Below are 20,438 nucleotides of genomic sequence, written 5' to 3' on the forward strand. Positions count from 1 at the left end.
GAAGCAGGGCATCTGGTTATCTGGTCCCCCTCTCAGGAGGTATCGACTCCTGTGCAACCGCTACCATTGTATTCAGCATGTGTAGACTTGTCGTTGATGCTATCAAGGCAGGTAATGAGGAGGTCATCGAAGACGTCAAGAGAATTGCTGTGTACTCGGATAAGCTGCCTGAAACCCCTGAGGATTTCTGCAACCAGATCTTCCACACTGTTTATATGGGGATGGAGAAGCAGAGCAGCAAGGAGACTCGACAGCGCGCCAAGGACCTTGCCGAGCGTATCGGTAGTTACCACACTGACATGAACATTGACGATACCTTCCACGCTACCAAGAACTTGCTCACTCAAGGCACGGGATTCGAGCCTAAATTCAAGGTTCATGGTGGATCAGCGACCGAAAACTGTACGTTCTTTTACTCCACACAATGTATGCTAAACCCCTTTTAAGTGATATACTAACTCTTGCAGTGGCCCTTCAGAATATCCAGGCACGCAGCCGCATGGTCATCGCCTATTACTACGCTCAGATGCTACCAACAGTTCGGCAGCGACCAGGAGGAGGAAGCCTGCTTGTTCTAGGATCCAGCAATGTTGACGAATGTCTCCGAGGATGTGAGTATGCCTTAAAGAAGGGTACTACGATGTTGACTAACGATATCTTCCAGACCTCACAAAGTACGAGTAAGAGCTTCGCCCGTATTACCCCTGATGTGAATCATGCTAATAGATGACTTTTAGTTGCAGTAGTGCGGATTTGAACCCTCTAGGTGCTATTAGCAAAAGGGATCTCAAGAGTTTCATTTCATGGGCGGCCAAGAACTTCGACATGCCGATTTTGGAAGAGTTTATTCATGCTACACGTACGAAATCTATCACGCTGGTTGGGTCACGAGACGACTAACACCAACATAGCCACGGCTGAGCTAGAGCCTATCACCGAAAACTATGTTCAGTCAGACGAGAGTAAGTGATCATCTCCTGTTGTAAGTTAACTTATTGACGTAACCGCAGTTGATATGGGCATGACCTATGACGAACTATCTCGTTTTGGAGTAAGTGAACCAGCTACGGACCAAAGCCAGTATTGCGATGAAACTGACACCTTGTTGCAGAGACTACGTAAGGAGAGTAAGTTAGGACCTTACGGCATGTTCCTACGACTTGTCGAAGAATGGGGCGGAGAGGGCAAACTGAGCCCACGAGAAATCGCCACCAAGGTGAAGCGTTTCTACCATTTCCATTACATCAACCGGTAAGCAATATTCCTATTGAGAAATGGTTTTTTTACTAACAAGATGTAGCCACAAACAAGCTGTGGCAACACCAGCTGTTCATGTGTAAGCGGGTCTCTTGAATCTTTCATTGCGTTGAAGATGTTGACGTTTACCCAGGGAAGATTACTCGCCCGACGACCACAGATTTGACCTTCGCCCTTTGTTCTACCCACCTGCCTTCCAAGGCTGGTCGTTCCAAAAGATTGACAAGCGGGTGGAGGCTATTGAGAAGGCTTTAGAGAAGAAGCAGAAGAAGGCTGAAGGCGGTTTGCAATAGAGAATATAGATTAGAACCTTGGGAGTTAATTGAACAGCTGTACGAGATTTCTTTTTGTGCATGTGTATGAAATACCAACTGCAGGATGTTCAGCAGTAACGTACGAGATTTTAGATTTCGATTTGATATGAGAGACATCGATCTGGGGGCACACTTGATAGTCCCCGACTGGAGAGTTGCCCCCCCAACACCAAAGCGAGTCATCGTAGATTGAAACCCCCATCTGGGAATACCTTCGCTGTATAGTACTCGCAGTCTGTCCTTGGAAACTGCATCGCGAATACTTCGGATTCAAAGCGAGATGTTATATAAACACTCGGACCAGCCTAAGTACATTCACCCAGCTCTGAAATCATGGTACTCACTTAACAAAGAGAAACGCTTTGTGTTTGTACCCAAGTCTACAGCTTGCTTGTCTTAGTTTCCTTTGCAGGGTACAGGGTGTATTTAACATATACACATTGTCAAAAGCAATAGCTCTATGTGTTTAGATAGGTATTAATGTCAAAGCGGACTGAAACTGGTGGCAGACGAAGGCTGGCAGCTGCCGGCAGCTGCCAACAGTTGCATGTAACTGCTCCCTCATGCATCGTAGCACCCACCGCTCATAAAATAATTGTACTTATCTGCGGCACTCGCACTTTTCTCTGAAATCCTCGTCTTCCTATCATCTTTTGATCTTCGTTTGATGTTCCTAAGTGCGAATAAGGAAACCTGAATCGTCTTGGAACCGAACCATCTGCGGCATGGTCGAAGCCCCTGAACTCGCCGTACGAGCTTTTCAATCCCTTTTGAGTATGGAGTCGAAAGTACGTAAATCTGCTGTTTTGGCAGGGCTGGTTGTTTATACTTGACTGCTGGTTTTTAATTACCTTAGTCTGAATGATATAGGCATGGTGTATAGGGTAACTAATACAAGAGCATATTGAAACAGGGTTTCTTATCGTATCCCGTTACCATAACTCACTACTTGTAGATCTCGGTAGGCTACTTGGTTAGTGAGCAGAGTATCTATAAGTTACTGTTGTAGCTACAGAAGAGTTCGACCATATAAAAAATGTACTAGTGACCGGGCTGAGTAGAGTCTGGTACGGATGTAATGTAGTAGAAGTATAATACTGCTGCCAGGCGTCAAGACTCGACTCGATCAAAAGATGCAGAACAGAGAGATATTAAATGACCATCTTTTCTTGTATGCATGACTTTACATGAGATTGCAACAGCAGAAAGTTCTATGAAGAAGCTTGTGAGATAGAGAAGACAAAGAGCAGTTTGGAATTCAAAGGCAGAAGCTCGACAAACTTAACTCGACAAAGCCCAAGCTCTTCAGTTGCACCCAGAACCGAAGTAATCAGAACGCAGAACGCTCGCTCGGTCATGCGACCATTGGGACGGACGAGCAGTAACACGATTCCTGGCGGGTTCTCGGCCTGCATAGATAAACATGTGACCAGCTTGTGAATAGGTCAATGCCAATTTGGAATGCTGCAGATGTTTGCTTGAGCTGGCAAAGGAACGAAGAGAGATGACGTTGACATTGCTAGCATCGTCGACCAAGCCATAGAGGGTCACAGCTTTCCTGTGACAAGCGATGAGTCGAAAAAAGAAAGGGCACGCCGAGTTGAAAAATTGATTTCACATGTCTTCGTCAGAGAACCTCTGTTCGTGACCTATGTGTCGGGAATGGCTCATCGCCTGAAGTCCACAAATTGTATGTCAATGCTCGTATGACACAGATCCTTCACTGACACTCCTCAGACCAGATTTTGAAAGCATATCGAGACTAGGCCTGTGCGAGGACCGACCAAGATCCTGATGGGGATGTTGATTGATGAAGTGCTTGTTTCCAAGCCAGGACGATCTGCCGATACAATCACACCGATTGAGGTGGCTCATAAACTTGGTCAGACTCAAGCTTATGTGCTATATCTAAGGCTTTCTCTTACATCTCAGTGCCGTTGACTTCTTTAAATGTGTTTTCACTACCTCCGGCTAGACTCGGAGGCCAAGCTGAAAAAAAGACTATGACGCCTTGGAAAAGGGGAGTAGTCTTCTCATCTTGCCACTTCTCGCCATCTTTTTTATCTCTTTCTCATTCTTTCTCTTCAGTTTCCCAACGACCTCATCGTGATCCTTCTTTATGGCTTCAACCTCAGCCTCATGCTGTTGCTTCAACTAGACAAGATGTCAGTTTATCTGATGGGCTCAGAAAGAGAGCGAGTGGTACCTGGCCTGCAATAAGCTTTGCGCTTCCAGATTCGATCGCCTGTTGACGAGACTTTTGGATGGTGAAAAGTACATCTTCATGTGAGAAGCCTGTTCCACTTTGCTGAAAGCCTTTCATCATTGTCTGTTGAATCACCTTGGAGTAGATGAGTGACCAGTGTCCGATTTCGAGCGCACCTTGGCGCATCAACTGAATTTCGTGTAGAAAGTCCTATCAATATCAGTTCTGTATGCAGTTAAAGAGAATACGGGACAGCTTACCAATGTATCTCCAAAGGAAAGCCCTTCAGGAATTCCTGTGGCTATTTCCTTGGACTCAGAACAACTCTCGAGAAATGATTGCATTTTGGCGAGCATCTCGTTGTGATGAATTGCAGCATTACGGAGACAATCTATAATCCCATGAAGTAGCAATTGAACGGGCTGCAAGACTTCGATACATTGTTTCTGTATCCGGCAGTCAGTATTGTGTAGCTGGGATTGTAACAGGGGCATTGTACCAGTTCATTAGCTTGCGTCGAAAGCTTCTGAATGTCGACCTCAGCCTCCTCCTTACGTCGCCTATACTCCTGACCTCTCTCAAGCTGATCTTGCATGTTACTCTGCGCTGATTGGAGATCGTTGCTCGCCCAGAGGTTGAGTATCCACGTAGCGGCCATCTGACCTCCAGCCATGAGCATCTTTCCACCGATGTTTGCAGAACCAGCAGACTGGATGATAGTTCCAATTTGATTTTCTAATTTGTTCTTTTGCCTGGAAAGATCCTCTCGCCGGGCTCGAGCAGCATCTTCGTTTGCTTGAGCCCTGTCTTGGTTGTAGATCTGGTCGTCTATCTCGGTCTTCAGAGTACCGATCTTTTTATTTGTTTCGTTCTCTTCCTGGTTCATAATATCTATTACCATTACTAAGACTGTACAGTTTGTAAGAATCCTGTGGTAACTGACCTTTGGTCTTGCTGATACGACGACTGAATTCGTCAACGGAAGCACGCCAGGCTTGGAGACTTTTGTCAAGTTCGTCGCATTGTTTTCTGCATACTTCCGTTGCGTTTGTGAGCTTCCTGAGATGCCTATCGAAAGACGCTTTCTCGCCGGGAACACCAAAAGTACTTTGTAGTGCGTTCAGCTAGTAACCAAGAGGTCAGCATTAATACGCCATGAGCTGGTTCGTTACTCTTACCGTTCCCGTATCCTGTATCATGGACTTGGTCTTCATGTAGATACTGTAGAAAGCTCCATGTGTTTCCACCAATTTGTCGAGCCCCATATGGCAATGCTCAGCCAGGGCTGTAGACAGATTATCGCTCCTGATGATAGTGTTAGCATTCAAGTTCCCGAGACCAGAGTGCTTATTGGCATGGACGAAGTTTCTTACCCTGGGAAGCCATCCGCGTCTACTAGAAAGACAGACGTGGCATTGCTTGTCGTAGAAATGTAGAGACACAATTGAAGCTTCTGAGTAAGCAATTCGGCTCTGATCAAAGGCTCTAACAGATTATCACGAGGTCCTTGAGACATCTCGGCCGGGAACCGAACTAAGCTGCCCATGTTGGAGCTGGCCATATCGGATGTTCCTAAGGGATTGAGTACAACAGACAGAAAGTTTAAAGGCGATTAAATATCCATCGATAGAATTTCAAAATCTCAAAGAAACAGCTTTATCCCAGAAGCACCGCGCCGACTGATCGACTTAAGAGGGGTTACCCATGTCCAAGAAGTACCTCAATGTATATGTGCCAACGTTTCATCTGCGCCTGTCCTTTACTAGGGAATTCCATATGCAAACTAAGGTCAGTTTCAACCCTCGCTGAGCCTATCCCCGCTCACGATAGAAGCCAAAGTTTCGTTCAGAGACAGGGGTCGACATATGCATGGTAGGCGCCCGCATTTTAGTTTTCAGCTCTTCCCAAAGGAGTACCTGATAGGTTATACAAGGGCACCATACATTGTCGTGGTTGCTAGTAGGAGAGAGCCTGTCGAGTCTTAATAGTGTATGGATTTATCAGGCTCGGCATCGCAGTTCAAGAATTGCCGAGTAGTTTCAACTCCTACCCTCAATCCTGCAATTGTATCCAATTCTACCATTTGGCCTCAATAACCAAAATGTCAACCTCGGGAGGAATCTCATTATCCCATTTCCAGGCTCGCTTGACTGTGCTGCAATCACAGCACCAGTCCCTCAAAGCAGCCGACTTAGAAATGCGAGCCACACAATCCGAACGATGCCGTTCTTCACTTGAGAAAGCCGTCAAGAGTCTATTCCAAGTCATAAATCTCGTTCGCAAACACGATAAACGTCTCGTTGCATGGCACGACCGCAGTCCACATCTCAAATCGGCTCTTCGTTTAATCGGCATTGATCGACGAACAGAACATACCGTGAACAAGACTACGGCGAAACTCAAGGATGGTGTACATAAAGTCGAGACACAGTTTGAACACGCCGGGCAAGTCATAGGAGAGAGTATCGATGATACTACCCGCTTCCAGAAGGACTTTTCGCAAATTAGTCGCTCTGGAGTTGAGGAGAACCTTCAAGCTATGAGAGCTGCTGAAGCTGAGTTGAAGCAGGAGTTAGAGGACCTCAAATATCAGATCCAGAATCAGGATGTTGAGTGTTCTGGGGCAATGGCAGAGTTGAGGCAGCAGATTCAACGGCTTGAGGAGCTCACGGCAGATCATGACTCTGCAAGAGCCTGGAAAAATACCTGGGGAGCGGTGAGGATAGCGATCTGTGCTCAAGAAATACTCGATCTCTTGCTAACTTTCCGGTCTTTAGGTCACGGTACTTGCTGCAGCGGGGGCTTTTGCAATGCCATTTGTTGGTATTTCGGTAGGAATAGTAGCCGGTGTCAAAACTCTGTAAGTCATGCAAACTACAGTCTATGGTCCCCGTTGACACAGTGATGCCACACGCAGTATGAATTCCGAACAGCAAGAAGCACTCAGGGTGCAAAAAGAACAACACGAGCTTCTTGTCCAAAGTCACGACTCAGAACTGAAATCGCTTGAACTCCAAATGGCACAATCAGGCCGTCACCATGACAGTTGCGCCTATTACATGGATCAAATCAAGCAGATCCAAAGCGCAAACTTGACTATTCGTCAAGAATCAAGCAGAGCGTTCAAGACCCTTTGCGAAGTGCAGATGGCACTGGAGAAGGCGAGGCTCAACATCTTTGAGATATCACAGGAACTGCAGGAATGTCAATATGAGAAGACTAGGCGCGGGATGGCGGCAAGATTGAATGGGATCTTGCAGAATATTCTGGAATTTCCTGCAAAGGCGAAGTTGAAGGCCATTGATCAGAAGCTCATTGAGCAGGCTACGAGTGGGATAAGGGCTATTTCTGGTGCAACAGCTGAGGTTATGGCCATTGTGGGTGAGTAAGACAATGGCCTGATTCTAAACTCTTATCAATTGCACTTCTCGTGAGGGGTTCGAGTGAAACTGAAAGCTGTCTTAACATTTGTGTTTGTTTTCAAGTATGTCTGCCTGATCGGCACAAATGATACCCTATTGGAAAAGTAGCATCCTGTACCTTGCATGGGTGCTTGCACAACAGCCATGTCTCTATCTGATGAAACTAGGCTTGGATTGGTCTATCAGTCTCACGAGGTCTTCGAAGCCCCAGCCTGCTTTTCAGCGAGATCTTTGTCTTTGAAATGCCACTACATATGCATGTCGCTAGCATCTTCGAAGCCATAGCTGAATGCTGGCCCTCATAAAGGGCCAACAGCCAAAAATAGGAACTTGGCACGAGAGCATGCAAGACTTAAATCGGACTTTAATTTGGTACTGCAGTGCCCTTTGATTTAGGCTTTTACCAGGTGCAGTATTGTCTATCAATCGCAAGATTGCGTTGCCAACTCAAAATGGCATCGTATAATGGTCGGACGATCCATTCTCTTACAAGCGGGAACAACGCAACGGGTCAAGCATCTGCAGAGTAAGCCGCACTCGATGTCATCAAACCACATGCTAACAAATTGTTCTTAGTATAATCGCTCTTCATGGTCTGGGAGGCGATTGGAATCGTACCTGGAGCTCGTTCGGATACTGCTGGCTCAAACACACTCTCGTACCCAAGTTCCCATCATGCAGAATCCTCTCTCTCAACTATCCAGATATGCTCTCTACTTTGTCAGCACACCCTCCTGACATAAACGGTCTGATTCAGGATATCCTCAGAGACCGCCGTCAAGAGAACCGCTCAAAGTCACCGATTATCTTCCTCGGCCATAGTTTTGGTGGCACTGTTCTCAAGCAGGTGTATGTTGCTACACACCCTTCCAACACAGATGACCCAGACTACAAAGCCCTTCATACCCAGATTCGTGGCTATGTGTTCTTTGGGACAATCCATAAAGACAGAGATATGAGTAGGGCTAAGCTTGAAGTCCCAGAGTTTTGGAGAGCTTTGAGTCGCGGAGCTTCAGGTACATTGGGCGGTCACTCTCATGAGTTGGAAAAGGCAATGTATGCCACCTTTCGTGTTAATCATGCCTTTCGTCGTCTCGGTGGAGAGAACCTCCTCATCAATTGCTTCTATGAAACCAAGGGGCCCGGCGGACTAAGTGTCAGTAAATCTTATCACTCATGTTCCAGATCTAAAGCTAACATAAGCCCAGAGACGTGTTCTTATTACTCAGGAAGAGTCAACTCTGGTCGCCCGTCCTGTTCCTACCATGCCCTTGGATCTCGACCACCAGTCCCTCGTTTGCTTCAAAAGTCCACGAGATGAAAACCTCGCTCGTGTCCTCGACGCTCTCGATTCGTTCATGATTCGAGCTATGGACGTCGAAACTCGACTACATAGGTCGAGCGCTCCTGAACCTCGAGGTCTATGTCTTTTGTCACTTGATGGAGGTGGTGTCAAGGGATTATTTAGCATCATCATCATTGATCGGCTGATGCAGGAGACACGACGCCTTGAAGGCCCTGGTGCAGAACATAAAAAGCCCTGCGACTATTTCGACCTCATTGGCGGCACAAGCACAGGAGGTTTGCTAGCAATCATGCTCGGTCGGCTTCAGATGGACACTCAGCTCTGTATTCAAGCTTACAAGTCTCTGTCCAAGGAAGTGTTTTCTAGGAAGTTCAAGGTGCCCTTCCTGGAGAACTTCCGCAAGGCCAGTAATGTTGCTCTAAGCTGGCCATGGTTTGATGGCGATAAACTCAAAGAAGCCGTTTGTCGTACCGTCAAAGAGAACCTTCTTCCCAGTGACTCGGCTATGCTGAGGCAAAGTGGCTGTACAGTGGAGGACCTAACTCTCATCACTGACATGAAGTCTGCCACGTACTCTTTCGTCTGCGCCGTGCCTAAGTACGAGGAAAAGGTGAAACGAATTCGATCATATGAACCCCTCGACCAACAAACAAATGCTCCAGCTGAAAGGTTCAAGATCTGGGAAGCTGCACGAGCAACCTCAGCAGCGCCAATGTATTTCCCACACATAGAAGCAGGTGGCGTTTCTTACTTCGATGGTGGACTTGAGAGTAACAACCCTGTGATTGAAGTTATCGAAGAAGCCAAGCAAGAGTTCCCGGATGATAAGATCTCCACCGTGATTAGTGTTGGTACTGGTGCATACCAAGCCTCAGACGCAAGCGCAGGACTTACGGGTCTCATGAACTACATGATCAACATGGCCACAAGCACAGAGAAGCATCACAAAGCTGTTCTGGAAGACCTGCGATTTGCAGATATCAGAAAGGAAGGGTACTTTCGACTCAACGGGACACTTGAGCTTGGAGCCATTGACCTCGCCGCTGTGGAACGCACGGATGAGATTGAACGTCTGGCCGAGGCCTATCTGAGTTCCAATGAGGGTCAACAACAAATCGGCATGTGTGCTGAGCGTCTAGTTGAGAGGGCGAAGCACCAGTGAGACTTGAACAAGGTCCAGATATAATCTGCATTTGGTTGCCCAGGCAGTACATACGACCATACCTACCAGAAAATACGGGATCCCGTCCGCTCTCCCATAGTCAAGCTGGTAAGGGGCGGATTAGTAGTTGGGTCGGTGACGACCAGCGAATCCCCGCTGTTGTATGTTTTTTGCTGAATTATGTGGATGATGAAGCTATCGTGAGGCGAGATTTTTATGGTGGGTTTGTGGTGGGGCAGGTTGAGCCGTATGTACAGCTTAGACTCAAATGCTCAATCCCTTCGACCATTAAAAGCACATTACCAAATTCACTTTATTAAATAGTCTCCTAATAAAACACTGCTTGTGAAATAATTATCAGATACTTTAATTTCTATCGTGGAAAAGACACTATTGCAACATGGATATCATAAGACCTCTCTGAACCAAAGAAACACTCGCTAATGAGGTATAATACAAATAATACAAGCAGAGGCATGAACTAAGCAGATGCTGCTACAGAAGCCGAAGCAGCCGACGAAGAAGATGCACCAGCAGTAGCATTATCTCTCTGGACCTTCTGCCAGATCGACATGCAGCTCATGACAGCCATCAACGCCCACAACTGGCCCAACTCGCCTGTAGCACCGCTTCCTCGGAACTGAAACTCTCCAACACCTGACAAACTCTTGAGACAGTTTGTGCTTCCCCAAACAGCAACGACCTCCTTGCCGTCGCTGGTGTAGCCCTCTCCATTGGTGCTACCATCGTGAAGATCTTCTTCACTGGAGGAGTACTCCTCTTTGGTGTTTGTGCTGCCGAGACGGACGAGCTTGTATCCGCCCCAGCGTGATTGGCCAACGCTCTTGACTTCAGCGCCTCGAGAGCGTCGCCATTCGAAACGCTCTACGTGTTGGTCTGGGCCATGTCCAACTTGAATAGCAAACCAGAAGCGTCCCTTCAGTCCTTTGGGACGACGGAGGATCTCCTCTTGAGGACCATTGCCGGAAAGTGAAGGCAATGTGACCAAATAATCATCGCGAAGGCTTGACTGCCTACCAGAAGCAGCCAGTGGTGGTGAGTCGATGGATGATCCGCTGTGGAGGATGATGTCGCCGTATAAGCCCTTGACGAAGTTGAGTGTGTACATAGGCTCGCCGTTGGGGCCACTGAGGAAAAGCTTCATGCGAGCGAAGCAGGCATATTTCCTCCAGCCTGATTCGTATGACACGCGGATTACGGGTGGGATTCCCTTTTCGATTCCGCCAGCTGAGAGCTGATGAGTTTGAAGTGTTGAGTTTGAGTGACCCATTGTGAGATGTGTAACGTGAGAAGTTGGTTGATATAGAATGATGAAAGATGCGCTTGTGTAAAGTGTTCGTGATTTAAGTCCTTGTATTTGACTGTCTTGTTCTCTTGTATTGATATCATTTCTGTACCTTGGCAACTGCTTCATCTTATATATTCAGCAGCTGTGATCCTTCTCCTTGGAGGTGAGCGCTGCATTGCTACTGTTTACGGAAAAGATCTGCGGATCTCCACGCCGCTGAGGCACTGCCGCAGTCTTAGCTCGGTATTAGCGATTGGTTATGACGTTGTTAGGCGCCCTTGTAAGGCTGGCGGGTTGGTGAATTTCCCTTTAGGGCTTATATCCAGCGCTCAATCATCTCCAGAATGGGCTGTGAAGATGTCACGGATAGACGAGCATTGCGGCGCAATTCGAGCTTTGAGATACGTTATGCAAAAAAAAGGAAAATTGTGGCAAGTGAGTCTGTAGTTATTGGCTTATTTTTTTTATGCAAGTTTGATTGTTACCCCAAGTGCATAGCCTCCACTGGCAATGCCCAACGCTGGAGCGTTGATAAGAAGATCAGCGCCTTTTCAGAGACTTGAGGTTCATCGTAGCGGCGCATTCCAACATATACAAATCCCTTTTGCTACTGTCGTATCAGTGGCAAATGATCATCTCGGATAGAGCGAACATGCTTGCTAATTTTGAAGAAGGGCCTTGTGCTTGAAGCTGTGCAGGCAAGCATCGCAAACGCCTGTTGATGATGTTGAATGTGCAGCAGTAGCGAAGCATGCAGCCTGGAAGACAATTCCAGTGCAAAGAAACGGTAAAAAGAGGTTTCCTCCAGACAATAGTAAAAAAAAAGAATACCATAGCAGCTACTGGTTTCGATCCAGTGACCTCCGGGTTATGAGCCCGGCTGGGATGAGTTAGCTTTGTAGATTTCGATGGAGCTTGTTAAACATACCGCGCTTCCACTGCGCCAAGCTGCTTTCCTGGGTGACAGGCGGTTTTGCAAAGTCTTCTTATCATTGGAAGGCTGTCTGACTGGGCAAAACAAAGCCTCATTCAGGGAAAGAGCATAGTATAAAATCCAGAAAAGTATATATTATTAAATAAAATATTTAACATCTTGCGTTTTTGCTTTAATGTTAATATCTAATCCCATAGAACTATTTATTTCTTCTGGCACTGTGCTCCAAATCGTGTGCGCTAAGTTTACCCCGCCCCCGCTCCTATGACTATGGAAAGATGGGCTATATGTACGATAAATTCACTCTCCTCTGTCACCAAGAAAGCAATTTGGCGCAGTGGAAGCGCGGTATGTTTCTCTACAATATGCATCAGTTGGCCAATGATACTAACAGACGCAGCCGGGCTCATAACCCGGAGGTCGCACGATCGAAACGTGCAATTGCTAGGTTTCTTTTTTTGCATTTTTTATGAATTTTATAAGTCTGTATCTTGTTTTTTGTTACAGTATTTGTTTCGTTGTCTGTATCATTTTTGGGTTGTGAGCTGCCACGTATCCATTATCTGTATTACTCGCGTAGGCAAGACTTCATAGTTGCAGTTAATGGCTGATGCAGTTGTTATCAGTTCTTTCTGAATTCAGGCAGGAGCATATTATCACGGTAGGTCGCAATATCCAGTATGGGGATATTGCTGTACCCTCATGTTACCTCTTCAGAGACTGTGTACTATGTGATTACATGTTGGAATAGAAAGAGAGCTGGTTGTCATAAATTAATCTGCCCTTGCATCCTTTGAACACGATATTACATGTCCTCAATCCCGCTCCTCTGACCTAACACTCCTCACCAAGCATGAACTTCACACCCGCTCTCGTAATATTCTTCACAATCTCAAGCTCATCCTCATTCCTCGGCGCGTAAACCATCACGTTACCAAGATACAGAACAGTACCACTCAGCGGGTGACGCTGACCCCAGCCTCTCTCTAAAACAAGCCTCGCATCCTTTGGAGCCAGATTAATATGCATTGAGCCATCGCTCCCATGCATATGCCCGATCTCCCCTCCTGTACGCTTTGCGACTGGATGGGAAGGCTTGTTGGAAACTACAAAGAGGGCTGGGCCTCGTCGCTCTGCAAGAGATGTTGCGATCTTGAGCTTTGAGGAAGACGATGATGCTAGAGATGACAGGAATGATTGGTAACGCTGACACTGTTAGTCAAGAGAATGAATCTCTGCTGAGTCGATACACATACATCGATAAGAGAGTGGTTCGCCATATCCGTCAGCTGTCGACTCGGAGCCGTCCACTTCCCTATCATCGGTCTCGGTGCTTTACGAACAGGGACATCTTTCTCGCTCAAGAAAGCGATATGTCCATTAGGACCTGCCTTCTCACATGCCTTCTCATCATAACAGCTAGTATGAAAAGATTCCCTCTTCAGTGGCTTTAGGAGGATTTGACCAATCCATCCGATGAGGTTGTGAGGTGGACCTCCGGGTCCGAGAGCAAGATATCCACGGTAGTCTTCGGCTGCGATACGGAAGACCGGGATCCCGATAATTACCCCGGCTGCCGCTGCTATCGCCAGACGTTGACCCTTTGGAGTGAAGTTGGAAAAGGAATGGAAGATAGAGTTAACCTGCGATGTCATTTTGCGAGCAATAGATGACTGTGGGTAATGAAAGATAAAGACGATTTATTTCATTTTTTATAATGTACCTCATGAGTTCACAACCAACACAATTAACATGAGGTATTAGTTAATACAGAAGGGTTTGATGTGGTATCAACCCCGAAATCCGACACGTAATATACCGTGAAATAAACCGCATTATTCGCTTTATTGAACCTACCAACAAAATCATACGACTTTGTCTTGTGCGAGGCGATTTCACCCGCAATAGTTGCACAGCGTTGAGCACCCGCTTAGATATGACGTTATCTTTCCATGATTGGGATGTCCCTTTTTCGGTTTATTTTCGTGACCAGATACAATATCGGAGTTTGCTATAGCCTCAGTTCTAATCCCGTTGTATAACAACGGCATCGATTCTTTCAACGTATTTCTCTATTTTTAATGCCATAACTCTCTTTGAATACTCTTAATAAGGCTAACACAATTTTATTCCACCACTAATGGAGTGTATGTTATGTTTCGTCAAAAGGTTAGTCATGGTAACTTTTGACACGCAAGTTATAACAGCTTAACAAACTCATTGGTACGCGTCCACTTCTCATTCTATGAGTATGAGAACAATTACATCTCATATCTTATTAAATGTTCATTAGTGCTCATGCGGCGTCACATGAATACAAATGCCGGCGCTCCTCCCGTGATGACCCTCGATATGGCTTGACAACAGAATGCCAGTATCGGTCATTTACATACAATGACACCGATTATATGTGTGAGCTCGAATGATACTCTAATAACGGTAGTTTAAGTCGCTCTTGTGTTCCCCTTCTTCTGCTCACGGATCTTGGAGGGTCATACACCCGTATGCGAGTGTTCTGCATGGTGAACTTCAGACGACACTCACTATTTAATGTCCTTGAGACTATCTTCACTACAACTCATGTAGTATAACTTTGAAGCACTTACAATGGCGTACGATATCTCCAATTTTCATTCCACATGCTCCCCGGAGTCAAGCATCATACGTATAATCTCTTGTCGCCTCTTTTAACCATATAGCCAGTATCGGAAAGAAGGTTTTTATACAAGCTTCAAGTCTTATTATATCGAATAACTCTAAGGCATGGTTGATATCTTATTTCTTTGCTGCTGATCTGAATGCTTCGTGCTTCACATGTCGATGAAGTTCCCGCTCGAGACAACGATTTCTTTTGAGAAGTTATGGAGGTTAAACACGATCCTTTTGATAACAAAACAGTATCACAAATCAGGCTTTAGCTTCATATAGGCCCCTTCTTGTAATTAACTTATCTTTGCGCCCTCAGATCGTCACTGGACCCTTTCGATGGATTTATATTGAGGCATGGAGAAATCGGCCGATAGATTCACATGTTATTACCCAGTTCTCATGATAAGTGCGAGAGACTTTAAGACAGTTTTCTTGCATCGAGTAAAAAAAATCGTTTAATTTGGATTTCTCACACAGTCTTCCATCGGTATTGTCCTTATGTGAAGCTCTCTCGGAGTTTGACAGATTAGCACGCCATTGTGTTCTCTCAGTAATTGTTCTTCATAAAAGAGCACCCGATGCAATATGCATGTCTACTTGGCACTCCAACTATCACTTTCAAGTTTTCATCTCATCGAAGCTGAATAAATTGAAGGCTGTACCATCTTTCGTGATGGAACTCTGGGGTACCAAGGACCATCAGCTCAACCAGAAACTCATGAGCTCTCAGGATCAAAACTCATGTACTGTTCTTTCAGTACACACTTCGTAGGCTAAGGTCATCTTTTTGGCAATTTTGATGTCAACAGTCCTGGAGATAGTGTATTCTCGCTTCTGCCATGGGTCACGAGTATGCATCATGGACAGGAAGCACAGCGATACACCCGAGATACTCTCATGAAAAGGCTCAATTTAGCTCGACTCGTATATTCAGATATACGCGAGTCTTATTCGGTTACTACATATTGAACTTGCATTATCACTCCCTTGCTATCGCCGATCATGTTGTCAACTGGGTCATCTCAGGTCGTGACACCAACTCATGGCATCAAGATCCAGGTGCTTCTATCAAATGGACAAGGATGTGTCACAGTTATGAGATGGTGAGCTATTGTTTATATGTGATCTTCTGCGTATCCAGGGTTATATGAATTCATTAGACCTATTTGGAAATTACTCAGTGTCACCCAGACTTATAACTCTTGACACTATGAGTGGCAGAAACCATTGAACACCACACACAACATAATATACAACACACACCGTGACAATACTAGTCGCATACTTCAAGAAACACAGAAAGAGAAAAAAACCACTACAGGGTATGATAACACGGTTATTGAAACATTACTACAAGCTATTATAAACACAAGCATTCAATATCAAGCTTCTGATATTAAGTCACCCTATGACCAAGAGTCACCTAACCTATATCGCAGGGATTTATGCGATTCCCGGTAATAAGAGATATTAATAAACAAGTTAACCGTAGAACTTTCACTTACCGGCATGTGAGACTGTTGCATTACCGCATGTGGCAGAAGCCCCATGTCAATCTTCATTGCGACGTTGTCACTGCTATTGCCCGCGATGAGACCCCCTATCCCTGTTTAATACACTCATCGGACAGACGCTCTCCCGACTGGTCGAAATCTTGAGACCCCGGTTTCTTGGCGCTCTGACAGTTGTCCTCGTTGGTAACTGAGTGCCTCTCGCCACAATCCTGCGACCATTTGGGATACCTGTTCGCAGGTCTCATACCATACTACCGGTTTCAATAATTGGGTGACCTGAACTGGACCCAACACAATGTATGCATTCAGAACTGAACCCGTACTCCGTATCCATGGCTAGAACATAGGGCGTCGGAATCACAGCGACAACGGGTTTGGTGCCACAAGTACCGGTGGAGCTGAGTCGTATACCATCAAACCACGGAGGTCTGTTGGTTGACGATGGAGGCATTTCTCTTAAGGCTAGGTATTGTAGCACCACCAGTGCATCACGGAAATGGTTTCCCGCGTAGGCGATAAGCAGCCAGCAGCCAACACAAGACGACCAGAGTATTATGCCAAGACAAATAAGGGGATGTTGACCCCATCATTAGAGCGGCACAGACGGGGCTTAGTTTCGATCCAGATATCGTAGTTCTGTGAGGATGAACTCACTTGACTCGAGGCTCTATGGATACCCTGAAGGATAAGCAATTTCGAACAAAAAGCTGTCGTCTTTTTCATCTTGGATATCCTTACCCGATCTACGGACTTTCACGAAATGCCGAGAAACACACTAAGTTGGTTTAGGTTTTGGGCCCGGCACCTAAATACCTGGCCAGTGTATAGCTGGCGCACCGGTAGCTGTTAAAACAGAGCCAGCATCAATCAAAATGTCTCGCGCCTGCGCCACAGATCTCCCAGGTGTGGTGCCTGGACAGCTGGGCTAGACCATCGACTCTCAAACAGAAGCCCGTAGTTTCGGCCGCCCGACCCCAGAAGTTCCAAAACCTTGTTGCTCGCCTAATATCTCTCGGCGCAGGGCATAGCGGAATATATCCCGGACGAGCCGCATAAATCGCCCATTTGGTGCTGTTTATCTTTCTGTGCTGATCTCTGTTCACTTACACGGGTGTGTCTGGCTGACTGACGACACTTGAGATTCATACTGTAGTAGCACCGCTCGGGGATGCCAAGTAACGTTATATCCTACCCAACAACACTGCAATGGACTGGGCCATAAACAGTGGCCAAGATCCCTGGATCCTGTGACCGTAGACTCATGATGGGGGCGGGGGGGTTCGGATAAGCCGCTCTACGGCGTGATCTCGGCCGCGTCAGTGTGATATTGCATCTTACTGCACCAACAAGGCACGTCAGCAAACGAGCGAGCGAGCGAGCGAGCGAAGGAAGGAAGGGCTAAAGAAGTAATTTGGTTGCGCATTCGTCCGTTCGCAAAATGCTTTGCCCTCGGGGTGTAGCGAAATACAATACGCTACCGTGCGGGACCGAGATATCCCAATCTTGGTGGATCTCTCACTTGTTTGTTTCTCCTGTTTTTCTGGACGCTAAACCCTAGCCCGTCAGATAATGCCGTGAAAGTAAGTTGGGCGATATGCCGAGAGGGATTCGCCGAGTCAATCAATTCATCAAGTCCACAAAACCCATGACTCAGCCATAAAGACAGCGTTGTAGCCGGGTACAGTACCTAGAGTTTTAGAGTCTAGAGAGAGGGATTGGCAATCCAGTCAATGCGCTGTTGGATTGTGTATGGAGAGACCCCAAAGGCTAAGACTCCCCAGGACATGGCCCCATGGAGGCTGCGGGACTGTTGCATTAAGATGCCGGTACTTGTTGCTCTTTTTGCTTTGTATCTGATCCAGATCGGGTGAATAAGCCGGCGCCAGAACCAAATCTGTCATAAATGACCGGGATACAAGACGGTGTCACATGTATGTTCGTAACCACGGTACGTATTGTCGATTTTGTGTGCGTGTTACAAGTCCATCGTGTCGTAATAATACCACATTCAGAAGACGGTATGCATGTTGATCCCAGGGTTGATGCTCAGCGCCGTTGTCGATCAAACAAATAGTTTTCTTCTTCTTCAAAGTTTTGTGTTGACTATGTCACTGATGCATATACGGATGGTTCTTACGTACTGGCATCTCCGATTTGGCAGGTCGTTGAACAAACAAACACCTGAGGGATAACCGTGCTTTCAACTAGGCCAACGACATTGGAGTAGCGGTACAAACATCGACAGAGGACATGTGGCATGGAGATGCTGTTCCCATCAGGTCAGTACAACAGGTAGGTACCTACATGGGCTTGTGTTTGGGGCATACTGTAGGCTGTAGACTGCCGAGAGGCTTAAACCAGGTACAGTAAACCTTGTCATAGCACCGTCGTGAAAGGGATGGCCGCATGAAGCAAGATCCAAGGCAATCCATCTCCAAACATGGGATGATACCGCGAGTGACAGCGGGAAAATCACAAGCGAATTTCGCTCTGACATGCGAATGCCGCTCGCTCTCAAACGTCACCCCCCTGCACAGGTTCGGCATTACTCCGACTGTCATATGATTGGTTGATACCTTAGGCCCCCAACCTTCGCAAGAGACAGAAAATGACCTCTGTCTGACTCCGTGCGACACTGAGTGTGTGTCAAGTACGAACTCTTGTATGCCCCTGGATGTACCGTAATCCCTCACCAATCCTCCATGCCATGCAATGTAATTACCATGGCTCAGAGTGCCGAAGCAGAAGATGTGAGGTGGGAAAAATGATGCAAGGACATTTACCCTCCAATCATTGCGCTATTTTTTCGTCTCCCAGCCAAGATAGGCCCTGACTTGCGGTGGCAGCTGAAAATCCAGCACTGTCGGCCATCTTGTCTGAATCCAGGGAATGGTTTAGTGTGGAAATGTTCTTCTAAAAATGGATACCGTGTTGAAAAAAGGACAAGTTCATGATGTTCCTCATATACATGCAAGTGCTCAGACTGAATGAATCCGTTCTGCCTTCTCATAACCCAAAATCGATGAGGCTCTTCAGAGATCATCCAGTAGCGCCATCTGCGAGGAAATATTCGAGAAGGGCTTCTCAAGTGGGCCAATTATTTGGTTATTGGACTTAAAGTTACAACCTAGGCTACTGGCCTAGGAGAAAACAAAGGCACAGCCCCCATTAGATTAGGTAGTTGCAAGCTGGCTGTACGTTGCCAGGCTGTGCCCTATCTGTTACCATACGGAGTATGTCACCTTCCTCTCGACACGTAGGGAGACTAGGAGCTGCCCTAGCGTAGAATTATGGCACGATGCGTGCGTTCGGTCTGCTGTAGGAATGCGACGGTGCGAGGCAAGCTTTGCTATCCTACTTTTGATCCAGTGTAAGATGACCACTGCAAACCCATGGCCAGGAGAAGTCAAGGGTAACAGCCGAACTGAGGCAGCTGAAAAGTCACCTTTCTGACGAAAACTGAAAAGTGCATTTTGGCCCGTTACGCAACGAGGCCCTGAATGCAACACTTAATTATCAGCGCCTAGATTACGGATAGTTTCATGCCTTCCAATCTCGGCAGAGATGTCTCCGGGTCTGAAAATGTCTCCGACTCCGTGAGACAAAAGCGGAAATCCGTCTAAATCAAACAGAGGCGGCTATTGGCGAGCTATTAGAGATCAGAGCTAGCGCGTTTCTTAGTAACCAATCTGTAAACCTGTGTGACTTTCGCGCGCTTGACGTCTATTCCGCGGCTGGACGTGCGTGGGGATTTGCGCTCGGTACGTACGGGCGGGTCCGCCTTGCAACAAGGAGAACGTTGGGAACGCTGTTGTAGCGTATGACAGGGCGAAAGAATCACATACAGTATGTTTGTATGCACAACCAATTGAAGGTGACTTCATGAGTCCGATGATGTCGTGGTAGGTCATGATCTGCACGGCCCTGATACGCTCATCTCGAATGCCTTTCCGAACTTGGAACTCGGTATCTTGTCGCGTGTAAACATACCGGCTCGGCCATCTTCAACGGAGTGTTAATTCCGGACTTGTGGCTCTAGTACCCGACCCGAAGATCGACATTTGCCGTCCGCGGCACATCTGTCTATTTCCAGGTCCGCGCCATCTTGCAATTGCCGGTTTACCTTTAGGTCTAGTCTGTTTCCAGTAAGTCCAAGCGAGTTTTTATTTAGGCTCGTCAGGGGCCCTGGCAGAGTGCGGGTTTGTTGCGCGTTTGTCATGGCAGCTGTATCAACACTTCCAAACAGCATTTTGCATGTTCAGCTCTGTCAACATTGTCGAGATCATGCGCACTTGGTTCAACATTGTCGTAGAGTGCTCCAAGGCAAAGAGCAGGACGCTCTGATGTAGAGTTTGTATCATGATT

General features: G+C 46.6%; 6 protein-coding genes and 3 non-coding genes across 9 annotated transcripts; 5 read left to right on the plus strand and 4 right to left on the minus strand.

Annotated features, from left to right (window-relative positions):
* Positions 1-77: 77 nt before the first annotated feature.
* On the plus strand, positions 78-1,597 carry FOIG_02758 (NAD+ synthetase; the record flags this gene model as incomplete). Its single annotated transcript, XM_031200161.1, has 8 exons — positions 78-402; positions 468-611; positions 665-680; positions 738-859; positions 912-962; positions 1,011-1,251; positions 1,301-1,336; positions 1,391-1,597. 8 exons carry the CDS (start codon positions 78-80, stop codon positions 1,548-1,550), a joined length of 1,095 nt encoding a protein of 364 aa, XP_031069929.1. The 3' UTR covers positions 1,551-1,597.
* A 1,975-nt stretch (positions 1,598-3,572) lies between these two features.
* FOIG_02759 (uncharacterized protein) lies at positions 3,573-5,293 on the minus strand (the record flags this gene model as incomplete). Its single annotated transcript, XM_031200162.1, has 7 exons — positions 3,573-3,725; positions 3,778-3,987; positions 4,038-4,223; positions 4,277-4,668; positions 4,721-4,901; positions 4,956-5,082; positions 5,151-5,293. The coding sequence occupies 7 exons, from the start codon at positions 5,291-5,293 to the stop codon at positions 3,573-3,575; spliced, it is 1,392 nt and encodes a 463-aa protein (XP_031069930.1).
* Positions 5,294-5,829: 536 nt separating this feature from the next.
* On the plus strand, positions 5,830-7,169 carry FOIG_02760 (uncharacterized protein). The gene is made up of 3 exons (XM_031200163.1): positions 5,830-6,493; positions 6,555-6,637; positions 6,695-7,169. The coding sequence occupies exons 1-3, from the start codon at positions 5,879-5,881 to the stop codon at positions 7,164-7,166; spliced, it is 1,170 nt and encodes a 389-aa protein (XP_031069931.1). The 5' UTR covers positions 5,830-5,878; the 3' UTR covers positions 7,167-7,169.
* A 437-nt stretch (positions 7,170-7,606) lies between these two features.
* FOIG_02761 (uncharacterized protein) lies at positions 7,607-9,757 on the plus strand. Its single transcript, XM_031200164.1, has 3 exons — positions 7,607-7,725; positions 7,776-8,355; positions 8,408-9,757. The coding sequence occupies exons 1-3, from the start codon at positions 7,652-7,654 to the stop codon at positions 9,665-9,667; spliced, it is 1,914 nt and encodes a 637-aa protein (XP_031069932.1). The 5' UTR covers positions 7,607-7,651; the 3' UTR covers positions 9,668-9,757.
* FOIG_02762 lies at positions 9,720-9,835 on the plus strand. Its single transcript, XR_004093421.1, has one exon. It is a non-coding gene; the product is annotated as a 5S ribosomal RNA (ribosomal RNA).
* Positions 9,836-9,966: 131 nt separating this feature from the next.
* On the minus strand, positions 9,967-11,157 carry FOIG_02763 (uncharacterized protein). Its single transcript, XM_031200165.1, has one exon. It carries the CDS (start codon positions 11,100-11,102, stop codon positions 10,149-10,151), a length of 954 nt encoding a protein of 317 aa, XP_031069933.1. The 5' UTR covers positions 11,103-11,157; the 3' UTR covers positions 9,967-10,148.
* Positions 11,158-11,809: 652 nt separating this feature from the next.
* On the minus strand, positions 11,810-11,929 carry FOIG_02764. Its single transcript has one exon. It is a non-coding gene; the product is annotated as a tRNA-Val (tRNA).
* Positions 11,930-12,233: 304 nt separating this feature from the next.
* On the plus strand, positions 12,234-12,357 carry FOIG_02765. The gene has a single exon. It is a non-coding gene; the product is annotated as a tRNA-Arg (tRNA).
* Positions 12,358-12,458: 101 nt separating this feature from the next.
* FOIG_02766 (uncharacterized protein) lies at positions 12,459-13,706 on the minus strand. Its single transcript, XM_031200166.1, has 2 exons — positions 13,167-13,706; positions 12,459-13,116 (listed from the first exon to the last, which is right to left on the minus strand). The coding sequence occupies exons 1-2, from the start codon at positions 13,563-13,565 to the stop codon at positions 12,745-12,747; spliced, it is 771 nt and encodes a 256-aa protein (XP_031069934.1). The 5' UTR covers positions 13,566-13,706; the 3' UTR covers positions 12,459-12,744.
* Positions 13,707-20,438: the final 6,732 nt, after the last annotated feature.

Source organism: Fusarium odoratissimum (assembly GCF_000260195.1).
Source record: "Fusarium odoratissimum NRRL 54006 unplaced genomic scaffold supercont1.3, whole genome shotgun sequence".
Classification (NCBI taxonomy): Eukaryota; Fungi; Ascomycota; class Sordariomycetes; order Hypocreales; family Nectriaceae; genus Fusarium; species Fusarium odoratissimum.

What these genes read in the sequence shown, in the direction of transcription:
- FOIG_02763 (XM_031200165.1), bottom strand. Translation starts at nt 11,102, where the DNA reads ATGAAGCAGTTGCCAAGGTACAGAAATGATATCAATACAAGAGAACAA.
- FOIG_02766 (XM_031200166.1), bottom strand. Translation starts at nt 13,565, where the DNA reads ATGACATCGCAGGTTAACTCTATCTTCCATTCCTTTTCCAACTTCACT. An exon ending in CGAACCACTCTCTTATCGAT is followed by an intron (nt 13,117 to 13,166) that starts GTATGTGTATCG and finishes TAACAGTGTCAG; the next exon opens with CGTTACCAATCATTCCTGTC.
- FOIG_02760 (XM_031200163.1), top strand. Translation starts at nt 5,879, where the DNA reads ATGTCAACCTCGGGAGGAATCTCATTATCCCATTTCCAGGCTCGCTTG. An exon ending in GGAAAAATACCTGGGGAGCG is followed by an intron (nt 6,494 to 6,554) that starts GTGAGGATAGCG and finishes TCCGGTCTTTAG; the next exon opens with GTCACGGTACTTGCTGCAGC. An exon ending in GTAGCCGGTGTCAAAACTCT is followed by an intron (nt 6,638 to 6,694) that starts GTAAGTCATGCA and finishes TGCCACACGCAG; the next exon opens with TATGAATTCCGAACAGCAAG.
- FOIG_02761 (XM_031200164.1), top strand. Translation starts at nt 7,652, where the DNA reads ATGGCATCGTATAATGGTCGGACGATCCATTCTCTTACAAGCGGGAAC. An exon ending in ACGGGTCAAGCATCTGCAGA is followed by an intron (nt 7,726 to 7,775) that starts GTAAGCCGCACT and finishes AATTGTTCTTAG; the next exon opens with TATAATCGCTCTTCATGGTC. An exon ending in AGGGGCCCGGCGGACTAAGT is followed by an intron (nt 8,356 to 8,407) that starts GTCAGTAAATCT and finishes ACATAAGCCCAG; the next exon opens with AGACGTGTTCTTATTACTCA.